Here is a 12,105-nt window from a genome sequence, read left to right as displayed (position 1 = left end):
CAATCGACTGAAAATGACAACAAAGTTGCTCAGGGTTCAAGTAACGACCAATTATGGCTCACCTGTTTTCTGAGTTTGGTCAGGTGAAATTTGCAAGCTGAGCTCTGATTGGTTGTTACCTGATCCCTAAGCAACTCTGATGTCATTTTCAGTTGACAGCAAGTGACAAAATGGTCGCCCCCTGAGATGGATAAAAGCTTCTTTATTCATATTCCACAAACACAATATTAGTCACAACATAACATAAAAAAAACCTTTTTGGTTGACTTTCCATTTAAGATACTAAAAATACAAATTCAAATCTGAGACTGACTAGCGACCAGTCCAGAGTGTAGTTTGCCTTTCGCCATAAGTCAGCTGGGATAGACTCTGACTTCCACTGACCTTGAACAGGATAAGCAGTATAGAAAATGGATGGATAAATCCCCAATGTACTGTCAGGGGAACAAATATGTATTTGAGGCGAACATCAAATAGGACAGAGCAAATATAAGTTCTCAAAGAGCAAGCAAACTTTTTGTCCATACTGCTTATCCTGATTAGGGCCGTGGGTGTGCTGTATGCAATTATTTAATTTCTTATCAAACTGTCAGTATTCAATTTTCTTCCCATGCACGTGCGCACACACAAACATATTGACCTTATGTGGCACGAGAAATCAAACACATCTCTCTCGCAGCTCCACACTGCATGAACTATTTATAATATTCTCCCTCATTGAATAATTGATGAGCTATGCTTTTCTACACATTTTCTACTGCTCTGTGAACAATTCCATATTTTTTAACTAAAGATGTTTTAAGTGCCTCTGCATCCGGGTGTATATCTTGAAAGCTGTAACCACATCGTATCTGTGCACAAATACAAATAATGTTCTCAGCGAAACAGTCAGGTCCACTTGAATATAATAAATTATGTCAAACACACATTTCCATATATTTACATTCAAGCGAGAGCCGAGGTTTAGCATGCACTTTGCTGCATCGGCTCCCCTCTCATCCTGTGAGAGATGAAGATGCATGTAGTGCACTGTAAACTCCAGGGAAAAGAAAAACGAGACAAGGTTGCTCTTAATCTCCTTGAGAGGCGTAATGGACGAGGAGAGACTCCCAACGCAAGGGCATCTCATATATGAGCCGCACATGACTTTGGGCACTAATTGATGAGGAATATTTCGCAACACAACAAAGTTGGCGTCCGCACACTCATTATCTCATATTTTCACTTTCCTCCCTCCATTTATCACCTCGATCGCTTCTCTCCTCCTCCGCTCGTTTTCGCACAGACGCTGGCGCTCGTTGTCTCGTCACAGATTAGAGAGTGGGGGGGGGGGGGGGGACAACGGCTATGTTTGAGGATGAATTATGCATGTTGTCACTTGTGAAGCACCTATATTTGCGTCAATATTTGTATTGACCCCAAAAAAATCTGTGTTACTTTACTACTTGGATTATCATTATTAGTGATGAACCGAATATTCCGCCACCGAAAATGGCAAAAATACGCATTTTCGGCATAAAATTAAAACCGAAAGAATATGGCCGAAATAGGACGTTGTGGTGACGTAACCCAAAAAAAAGTCCTTGTTGAGTGTCTGCCTCGCTGCTGGCTGGCGTTTCACCGTGTGCCGCACACCGGAGAAGAGAGGGGCGTCACTTGGTAAACTATTGTACAGCATTTCAGTGTGTCGAAAAAAGAGAGTGCTGCCGAGTACTGCACTTGCGCCTGCCTTTTTTTTTTTCTTTGATTCAAGCGCTTCTACTTTTTCACGCATTCCGGTGGCCGTGCTAAATACTTTAGCTAATGCTAGCACTATCACCATTTTCAAATCATTTACAAACAGACCTACAGGACGCTGTGTGTGTGTGTGTGTGTGTGTGTGTGTGTGTGTGTGTGTGTGTGTGTGTGTGTGTGTGTGTGTGTGTGTGTGTGTGTGTGTGTGTGTGTGTGACTTTGCAGTCCGTTCCCGAAACCGATTGGCTGGTGCGAATAAATGTATTTATTTATTTTTAAGTGTTGGTGATTATGTGAATGTGCTCACCCCGCATTTGGTGTTTAATGTAGGCTACCATTAGCCAACATGTCTGTGGTGTGGACGCATTTTTAATTTATATTGTGCTTTGTTAAAATGCCAGTGCTAAACAAATATTTTATAATACTATTCTAATTTTAATTAATTTATTAATTAATTAAATGCAATGATAGTAAAAATTTGGCATAATTTTTTTCGCCGTTTCGGTTTTCAGCCAAGCAATTTTAATTTTTGTTTTTCAATTTCGGGCTAAAAATTTTATTTCGGTGCATCCCTAATGATTATATTTTCAATTTATTGTACAATGTATTACGCCAAGGGGGAAATTCAATAACTTCCTTATTACCAGTAGCTCAAAATTTACATCACTACCTTGTTCATAAATGTCTGCATTATTAGATAGCCAAAACTAATACTACAAATTGTTTATACACACAGTAAATTTGACTCTGTTTAGAGTGGGACCAAATGGACTCAGTTTTAGAGTAATGTTTACACTTGGAAGAGAGTAGAATAAATCATTGGAAGAAGAAGAAAAAAGTCACTCAAGGGTTGAGGAATAAACTCACGACCTTCATCTTGGGAGATTGGGAGACTCTACCACCTTAGCCATGCCACACCTAATGTTTGCTTATATACAAGAGGAGAGCAAAACATGTTTTTGGTCTCTTTCACTTAGGATTCCAGCTGACACGAGCAATATACTAACACAGCAGGAGTTGAGAGGCTCAATTTTCTAAATAGTTTATTCTACTCTCTTCCAAGTGTAAATATGACTGTATTTAAAGTGGGCTCAAATGGACTCAGTCTAGAGTAAAATTTACTGTGCAACTGTTTATACAAACACAAAGAGAGCACCCAAGGTAAACACATTTAGTTTTATAAAACCTTGTGAAAGTCGATGTTCACTTCACATTGAAATAAGTAATAAACATCCATGCTCGTTGTGGATGTTAAAATGAATGGGAATGAGGTTTAGCCATCTCAACTAGACAAGGTGCCCCTAGTGGTAGGGTGTGGTAATAATAAAGCACTTCAAGTTTTGTCACCTAGCCTGGTGAGACAGGCAGCTGAATTCTGCTGACAAGTGGGGGAGAAAAACACACAACTGAGACACAGAACAGTCAAGTTTGCAGAGATTGTAAGAGGATGAGGACTGTGTCAAACACACTGTGGAAATCAAGCTGGATTGGAAATTCAAAACCTCGTCTTACTCACACACTCAGGAACATCCTACCTGCCAGTTTGCTTGGAACAGACACAAAACGTGTTCACAGCTCTGTAAAATATTGCCCCCTTTTCTGCAATGAGCTTTGGAACGTAGCGAATGGAGCAGAAAAACAGCCCACATAATAACAAAGTAAAAGTCGTCTAAAAGTTTGGTAGATTGTTAGCTCCATAAACAGTGAAGCATGAAAGGGACGTCTGGAAATACAAAGCCATCTTGCTGTTTCCATAGCGATCTATGAATGGCCTGTACTGGAGCTTGTGACAACCAGACGCCAAGGAAGACAAGTTGTGGCCATGAAAAAAAAAAACAATGCCTTGCAGAACACATGTGATTATTTCTGTCATTCAATTGGAATTAATTTGCATAATTAGACTTGTTGAAGCCCAACTCTGGAAGTCTATGCACATCTCGTATGTTACCAATTGGATTCCTACCATGGTACTGGACTGGGAAAAAACACATTATTACATTGGCAAAATGATGGGGCTTAGTTTGGTTCCAGGTGCAAATTGTGAAGAACATCAACACTTTATAGGCAAAAGCATCAGCAGCATACAAATCTTACGCAGGACATTAGTTGATTCGGCTGACTGATTGGATTCTTTGATTACCGCTAAAAGGCAGCCAACTCCCGCCATGCCAACCAAGGCTAATGTTAAGCAAAGTTATTTCTGTTTTAGCTGAAATAAGCCAGGCTGTCAACTGTTCTGGGTCATTAAGTTAAACAGTGTCAGTTTTATTTCCGCTTGTCTTCACACACAGTTAAGCAGTGAGAAATGTTTGACGTGTGTAGGGACCATAGATGTACATGACGGCGTCATCGTGTCGATGCCATTGCATCCAAAGTTTCTCAATACTGCGTCAACTTTTGAGCTTATCCTACAGATCTCAACCTAAGTGAAGGTTTATCCAAAATATCACAAGAAGCTGAAGCTTTAAGACACAATGAGAACTTAACGGTTTAGCTCAAAAACCTATTGATTAGAGCAGTGGTATACAACCTTCACTGAGCCAAGGAACCCATTTTGTCACAAAATGTATGAGTCCTAAAATAATGATGAGTTTGTCTTAATTGACTAAATCTGGTTCACAAAACGGATCTACTCTCAGCAAGATTCATTTTATTCTTGTTGGCAACAAGTGGAAACAGGTTTTTTGTACCATCTTCCATTTAATTGAAAAGCATTGTCGCTGGCATAGCTAGAAAAACAGATCTAATTGGCGTCAATAAATAGTCATTTATGCACAAATTAAGTGGAACTGAATCATTTCCCCTTTTGTACAGTATCACTGCACCTAGGTTGGGAATCACTGCACAGTAAACTCTGTAGATTTTACTCTAAATAGAGTCTACTTGGTCCCATTCTATACAGAGTAAAAAATTACACTTGGAAGAGAGTAAAAAAAAAAGTTACTCAAGGGTTGAGGAACAAACACACAATTTCAGATTGGGAGACAGCCAATCTATTCCCTGAGAGAGCTCAGAGTGGCAGTATCTTAAGGTTGTGAGTTTGTTCCTGTTCCTGTTCCTGTTTTTTTTTAAAACTTTAGTAAAATTTTGTCTTTTTTTTTCTGACTGTAAACTATTTAATAGGGTTTATCATGGGATAGGCAAATTCTCTCTACACAAAAAAATACTTTGATTGAAATTTACTCTGAATATTTTATTCTCTTCTAGGTGTAATTTTTTACTCTGTTTAGAGTGGGATCAAATAGACTCTATTTAGAGTTTTAAAAAAAAATACTTCACAGAATTTACTGTGTGTCGAAGTCTCGATACTTTTCTTCAAACAGTCTAGGTAGTTATAAAGTCTGCCTAATCATTGTGGCAATGGCTGATCAATTATTATGTATAATCAATGAATTAAATTAAGTATATAAAACCTTTATCGTCATCATGTTCCTGTAGATTCATACTGAAAGAGTGTGTCACATCCTGAAACACTACTCAGCAAATTCCACAAAAGACCCTATGATGGAGCATGAAACGAGCCGTAGCAAAGGGAGGTGAAAAGAAGCGATTGATGGCATTTTACGGCACCTGAAGCGTAACACTTTATCATCCACACAGGAATTTTGACATTTTCTCACTGACAACAAACCGCCGCAAATTCATAACTACAAAACCCCTCTGGGCAATAATAATACGATCTCAGCATCTCTCACAGAAGCTTATCGATAGATCATGATGAAACCGTCCTGGGAGCTTACCTCGACTAGGTGTGGTGTGGGGTTGAATCCGCACATGTTGCACACTTTGGAGTGGCACTGGGTGCAGGTGTTATAGTTGGGTTGTTCAGTTGTGTTGTCTATGTTAAGGACCGTCTTGCAAAGGGGACAACAAGCTTTGGGTTTGGAGGAAACTGGAGGAGCGGGTTGCTTTTGAGGTGGAGCTTGAGGGCCTTGTTGTGCAGATGGAGGTCCTGAGTGTTTCGGTGTCCCGGGCCCCGGGCCATGAGGTCCACCTTGTTTGGGGGCCTGTTTCGGGGACGGTTGTTGTGGTTGAGTTGTCTCAGATATAAGTGTACTGGCTTGGTTAAGGAGCGAAGCACCAAAGCCAAATAATTTCCCAAAAGTCTGCTCTGGAGGTGGGGGCTGTCGTGAAGGAGAGCTGCCTGCGCTGCGCGTCTGATCCTGGCGGGGGTGGTGCTGGGGTTGGTGGGCAGGGGAGTTCCGAGACAAATCGGGCTGGGACGGGGCTTTGGCCATGCCAGGGAGAGGCACTGCCCCTGGAGGCAACTTTATCGCTTGCCGACCTGGGCCAGCTGGACCAGTCTGTTTGGAAGGGCCTGAAGCCGGATGTGTCTGTCCTGGCCGAGTCTGAGGGGTTGTCTGTGTCTGAGGGGCAGGCTGAGAAGAAACATCAGGTTTGGGTTCTGGTTTGGCAGCATGAGAAGGAGAGTTTATTTGTTGTTGACTCTTGGACCGTGGTGTGGTCATATCCATCCCCAACGCTCTCTGCATCTGGCAGTTCAGGCATAGCCACTCTTGCACCTGAAATAAACACAGAGAAAGTATTACAGGAAGTAAATATACAGGATGTGATGGACATTGAATTTGCTCCATTGTAAACGAATGTCGGAATATTCTTATTGTACTGTAGGCTATAAAGAAGACCACTATGCTACACTGGAAACAATTTTTTTAATGAAAGAAAATAAGTCATCCTTTTCAAGATCTTTTTATGTGACATAAAAAGATTTCTTCCCTATCCTTTATCCAATACATGCAGGGACGGGCTCCAACCCTCTCTGAATCTGCAACATTTTGTATGGAAGAGCACTGAATTAAATAATGAGTGATGTACAGTAAAGTCCCTAATTGAGTAAGGATTTAAGCGGCCCTTTGCCTTCGGGTGGGAATTTATTGGCAAACAGCATTTAGCCAGAAACAAACATGTAGGACATAAATTTGACAAGTAAAATGATTTCTGGGCTGTCTCAATAGAACCAGACAGCCTCGGATTTTGCCATCTTCCTTGTGATTTTTCTGTATCTCATCTCAGTGCCTTTTTCTACATTTTGTCTCACTACGTGTTGCCTTCCTCATTAAAATCCTCCCACCCATTCTGTTCTTCTTTTCTTTTGCTGCGGTCATTTCCTTTACATCTTTGCCGCGGAAAATTCGTATTTTTTGCTTGGTTCTACAGTATAGACGCACATGAATAAGGTGAGAGTCAGTAAGAGGCATTCGTCTGCCTGATGACGCATGGCTGTAATAATATACACACATAATAATTGGCACTCTGGTGACTTGACAGCTGCCTCACCATTGTAGCTGCCATGGATTTATGGCCAATACTTGTCGTGACCATATTTGGTAAATTAGGTGGATGTTCAAAATGAACACACCAAAACAGTTCAATCACACTTAGGTCCAGTTGTGGTTTAAATTCTGAATATAAATGTGTGTGTATGTATATATATATATATATATATATATATATTGAGAGAGAGAGAGATCAATTATGGTAATGAGTTTCATTAGCCTCTCTAGTGTTTTATTATTGTATGTCAGAAAATATTTTAATGAAAGACACTCAAATTCTACTGATGTCAATTAATTGGGGACATTATAATGTCACCGCTGTTGTATTTTAGCAATTTGGATCAGTGTGTTTGTCTATTTTTAACTCACTCAGCCATTCAACTCGTCACCAATGTCGTTTCATACTGTTGAAAAAGAGTTACCCATTTAGAAATCTGTTAGCAATTTGGGATAAACAGCTGGTTCCCTAGAACAGCAACACCAATATAAAATGAAAACGTTGGGACTGACTCTCAATCCGCCATGCTTCTCTAATCCTCGTGAAACGCGATCCCTCCTGACTACTCCTAGAAACTCTGAATCGACTAAAATGACATTTGGCACACTTGGGAGTGGCACTGTGTCAGATGCACTAATCACTTAAGCTAACACAAAGTAAGGCTAACGGAATGAAGTCAATTGAACAGGGGAATCCGGCTGAAACAGCCAGGTGAGGAAAGCGATGAAGTCATATGATGTGAGTGTAATATTTTAAATGCAAATGAAGACTGGCATGTTACAGTCATTCTCCCTCAGTCATTCAGTAGGTCAGCACAGACAGAGGAAGTCACACGCACAGCAGCATCTGAGCCCCTGTCTTGTCTCCTGCCAATCCTTAATACAAAGAGTGATGAGGTCACGGTTCTCTCTGCCAGTCAACAGGAAAACGGTATAGCCTGGGAAGCAATGTCGACAGAATGTGGAGCAACAAAACATCATCCAATCAGAGATTCACAAATAGAAAATCCTCTTTCTGCCATTGTCTCTATTTTTCCCTTCCAAATTACAGTTGGGATAATCAAATAAGTTAAGCTCATTGGAGGGTGAAAAAAAAATGAAAAAACAAAGAATGCCGCTACAGGGACAGCAAGCAACTATTTATCACTTTCATCGCGGCTCTGCCTTCCACTCCGCCTCATCTCTCCATTTCATTTCTCTCTGCGTCCCCCTTGTTATGAGGCAATCATGTGGATCTTTATGAAATCTGATCTGAAAAAACGAGCACTCTGCACATAGCGGCTCGCCGTCCTCCTTCGCCGTCGTTTTTTTTATTTTTATTTTTTACAATTGTCTGTCTTTTTACCTTGCCATCGATATTTGGTGTCTATTTCGTAAAAAAAAAAAAAAAAAAAAAACACTTTTCCAAAAAACCTTTGCTGTGGTTACAGTGCCTCCCCACATTTGAATGAAAATCTTAATGTCAAAATTCAGCCATATGCCGACAGAGGAGTCAATAAAGATGTACAATTTGGTGCCAATCCAAATAAAGATTGTTTGGCCTCGTGGGTCTGGGAAAATAAAATGAAATACTGTAACCAGGAAATAGTGCCGCTATCTCTACTCTAAGTACAGTAAATACTTTTATTTACCCACTTTTCTGGAGCCCACTTTGTGTATGTGTGTGTGTGTGTGTGTGTGTGTTTTAAATCCCAGACTGACTCCTCTCTTACAACTAGACCTACAATTTATATCATTTTTTCCTTTAACAAAAGTTTCAAAGAAAACAAAGCTGTAGAGCATCTCAATGGCTACGGGGTGGTTTGGAGACCATAACGTAAAGCTACTGGATGTTCCAAAACAGTTTACTTCATTAATATGTATGTAATAGTTTAATACTTTGTGTGCTATTTCTGATCCGTAGTCAGACGCATTAGCTTGCATAATATCATTCAACTTATATTCTTGCTCAAGGAAGCTAGTTGGATGACAAACTGAACAGACTCAAACTTGAAGAAGAGACACGGTCCCTCTTCGTTTTCACAATGCAATGAGAATACTTCAAATGCCCATTAAGTCCCTCTCAAATTGGGCCAAAACACATTGATATTCTTCCTGATGCTTCTTCACTCCCTCGATGTGTCAATCTCTACTTTGTTCTGCTTAACTAAACAGCCTTGATGTATGTGTGAAAATGGGCGCAGTGGTTATACAGTATGTCTAGTAATGAAATGACTCTGAAGTATGCTGGAGTCTTGACGGGACAGCAGGAAGCCAAGGTTTTACTCAACATACTGGAGATTAGCACCAGTGATGGTTTATGAGATTCATTTTTGTTCTATATGCACAAGTGTGCAATATAGAGCTAACTGTTTCTGAAAAAAAAAAAAAAAAAAAAAAAAGAACTGCTTGCTATGTCTGCTGAATTCCCCTTGGCACACATAACTTACTTTTAGATATAACAAACCTATAATGATATAAAGAAAGGAAATGTTTTATCAACAACTGGACTAACATTCACTGCCATGTCACAAAATGTCACTAAAGGAACAGTGAGAAAAAAATAAGGATAGATTAGGAATATGCCACATCAAAGATTTTTTGTTTAAGAGCCCCATCCAATTTGATTGTAGCATGAATAAACTTTAAATGCCGTGAGTTAGGGGATAATAATTAAACCAGTGTCCCAGATTTACTTTCTGGCAGTTCTCCTTGCCACATATTTCAGTATATGCAAAATTCAGAATTTAGAGTCTCAGATGGATTCTTGACCCAGTTCACACTGTTTGTCCACTTAAAGCTGCAGCTTGACATTATATGCAAATGTACTTAACATTGACATTTACTGCATAGTGATGCATAACGTGGACGGAGCGTCATGAATTATGAAGATATTCACTTTGAAGTTTGTTTTTTTTGCTATGAAACGATTCTGAGTAAATTAGAGTGGCAAGCTAAAAACATTTGTGACAAATAATCAAGCTTATAATTATCTTTCCGTTTTAAATGCATTTTCTGCTGCTTGCAACCCACAGAAAGAGTTTCTTTCTCTTTCTGTGGGTTTTTTCTCAAACACTGGTTCTCATTGTGGACTGGAGACGCGTGAAGTTCAACATTTTAATGAATTTGAGGAAATTAGGTGCCCAACCAACCTTAGGCACAATTGACTTAATGAAATAACATTTCTGAAATGCTTCCCGTGGCTTCGTCACAGAAACCAATTCCTTTCAAGTCACACACCGATTCAGGTAAATTAAAAAAAAAAAAAAACATATTTTTTTTTAAGTGCAGACTTCCCTCAACACCATATATTGTACACTCACTTATGGCCAGTAGCTATCCATAAATATAGTAAAATGCATGGATCCATTCTCTCATTTTCTCACTTAGCCCATCTCATACAATAATGTTTCATGGAACTCACAAGAGGAGTTACTGCTGGTAAGTGGTAGCGTGTTAGCACATGACAAAAATCAGATGAATAGAAAACGATATACGCCTACACATTTATAAAATGTATTCTATGTTAATTAAAACCTAATAAACAGACACGTCCTCAGACCTCAGTCCTAATGGGGGCACATTAAATACACCAATTGTTATTAATACGGATATAATGTAGTAGTTATTTTGCTGCATGTTTTTAATGCTGATGTACTATATCAGGGGTGGCCGAGTTCGGTCCTCGAGAGCCACTATCCAGCCTGTTTTCCATGTTTCTCTCCACTAACACACCTGATTCATGATCAGGATCGTTGTCAGGCTTCTGCAAAGCTTGCTGATGAGCTGATCATTAGAATCAGCTGCGCTGAAGGAGGAAGACATGGAAAACAGGCTGGATAGTGGCTCTCGAGGACCGAACTTGGCCACCCCTGTACTATATGTATATGCACACAGCAATGCCATTCTCGGTCTATAGCAGAGGTGGGCATCGAGGGCCGAAGTCCTGCAGGTTTTGCATGTTGCCCTTCTCCAACACAGCTGATATATGATCAGTTCATCAGCAAGCTCTGCATAAGCCTGATAACGACCCTGTCGATTGGAATCAGCTTGGGTTGGAAGTAAGAAACCTCCAAAACCTGCAGGACACCGGCCCTCGAGGACCGAGATTGCCCACCTCTGGTCTATAGTCTTGAATTTGTGACAAGAAACTGTATAGTACATATAGCCTACATAGACCGCTATTTGAGTACGTCAACGCCGCAACCATTTTGGATGTGGCAAAGTGATTCGTTAAGACCTCGTTCACTTGCTCCTTCAAGATGTATCATCAGGCCAAAACTCATTGGACTATTACTGAACCATTGCTTCTGATTGTAGTATATCATTCTAACTACATTTTTACGAATATAAGTATTTTTGACCGTTAGATGGTCACATCAGGCAGCCATTAGGTTGTGTATCTCTTTGCATGCACGCTTTTCATTGCATCTCTCATTACTGTCAGTGTTCGTCCTGTCTCATGTCTACTGAAGTTTTTTTTGACAGCTTACTTTGTTGATGTAATATGAAATATGAAAACAAACTTTTCAACTGCTGATAAATACAAAGTGCATTTTATTAGATGCGCCAAGTTTGCTTCGGTGGTCTTCTGTAGTCTTTTTTTGCGTGGGAGCATTTGTTAAAACTGTTCCACAACTCGTGGGATTGTTGGTTAAGAGAAAGACTCAGTTCTACAACAACTTTCAAACAGATGCATTAAAAAGTCACGACTGCATGAATTTGTTCAAAGTAATCCATTTTACAGAAAGCATGGGAGCTGCTGACACCATCATCATGGGAAATAACACCAAACTTTGTAGAGATTTTGTTTTTTTTTAGTAGTTCCTCAACTACTTCTTTGTGAATGTTCAGCTATATGAATGCATAGCAGGCAGACTAAGTTTAAATACATGATGATACTTTTCCTTCTTATTCGGTCACCTTTTGCCATCCACCCACATTTTTACTGTGGCACCTTAGAACCAAGCCACAACTGCAAGGTAGGAGCTATTAATAGAAAGTGGACCAATTATAAAGCACATGCTCCCCTGTATTATAGTGGGGGGAACTTTGTCATTGGGGACCTTCTGCACTACTTTATCTCTCCGAGCTTTGG

At 39.9% G+C, this 12,105-nt stretch overlaps 1 protein-coding gene across 4 annotated transcripts in view; it reads right to left on the bottom strand.

The window, feature by feature from the left end:
* Positions 1–12,105, bottom strand: part of bsnb (bassoon (presynaptic cytomatrix protein) b) — a 61,659-nt gene that overhangs the window by 38,036 nt on the left and 11,518 nt on the right. For all 4 annotated transcript variants that reach the window (XM_077572926.1, XM_077572925.1, XM_077572927.1 and 1 more), the window contains exon 3: positions 5,475–6,257. In XM_077572926.1, coding sequence (XP_077429052.1) covers positions 5,475–6,257 — 783 coding nt within the window. The remainder of the gene's footprint in view (positions 1–5,474; positions 6,258–12,105) is intronic.

This window comes from Vanacampus margaritifer, chromosome 8, assembly GCF_051991255.1.
Source record: "Vanacampus margaritifer isolate UIUO_Vmar chromosome 8, RoL_Vmar_1.0, whole genome shotgun sequence".
Taxonomy (NCBI): Eukaryota; Metazoa; Chordata; class Actinopteri; order Syngnathiformes; family Syngnathidae; genus Vanacampus; species Vanacampus margaritifer.
Note: the sequence above shows the minus strand (reverse complement) of the source record. Positions and strands in the feature narration are given on the sequence as shown.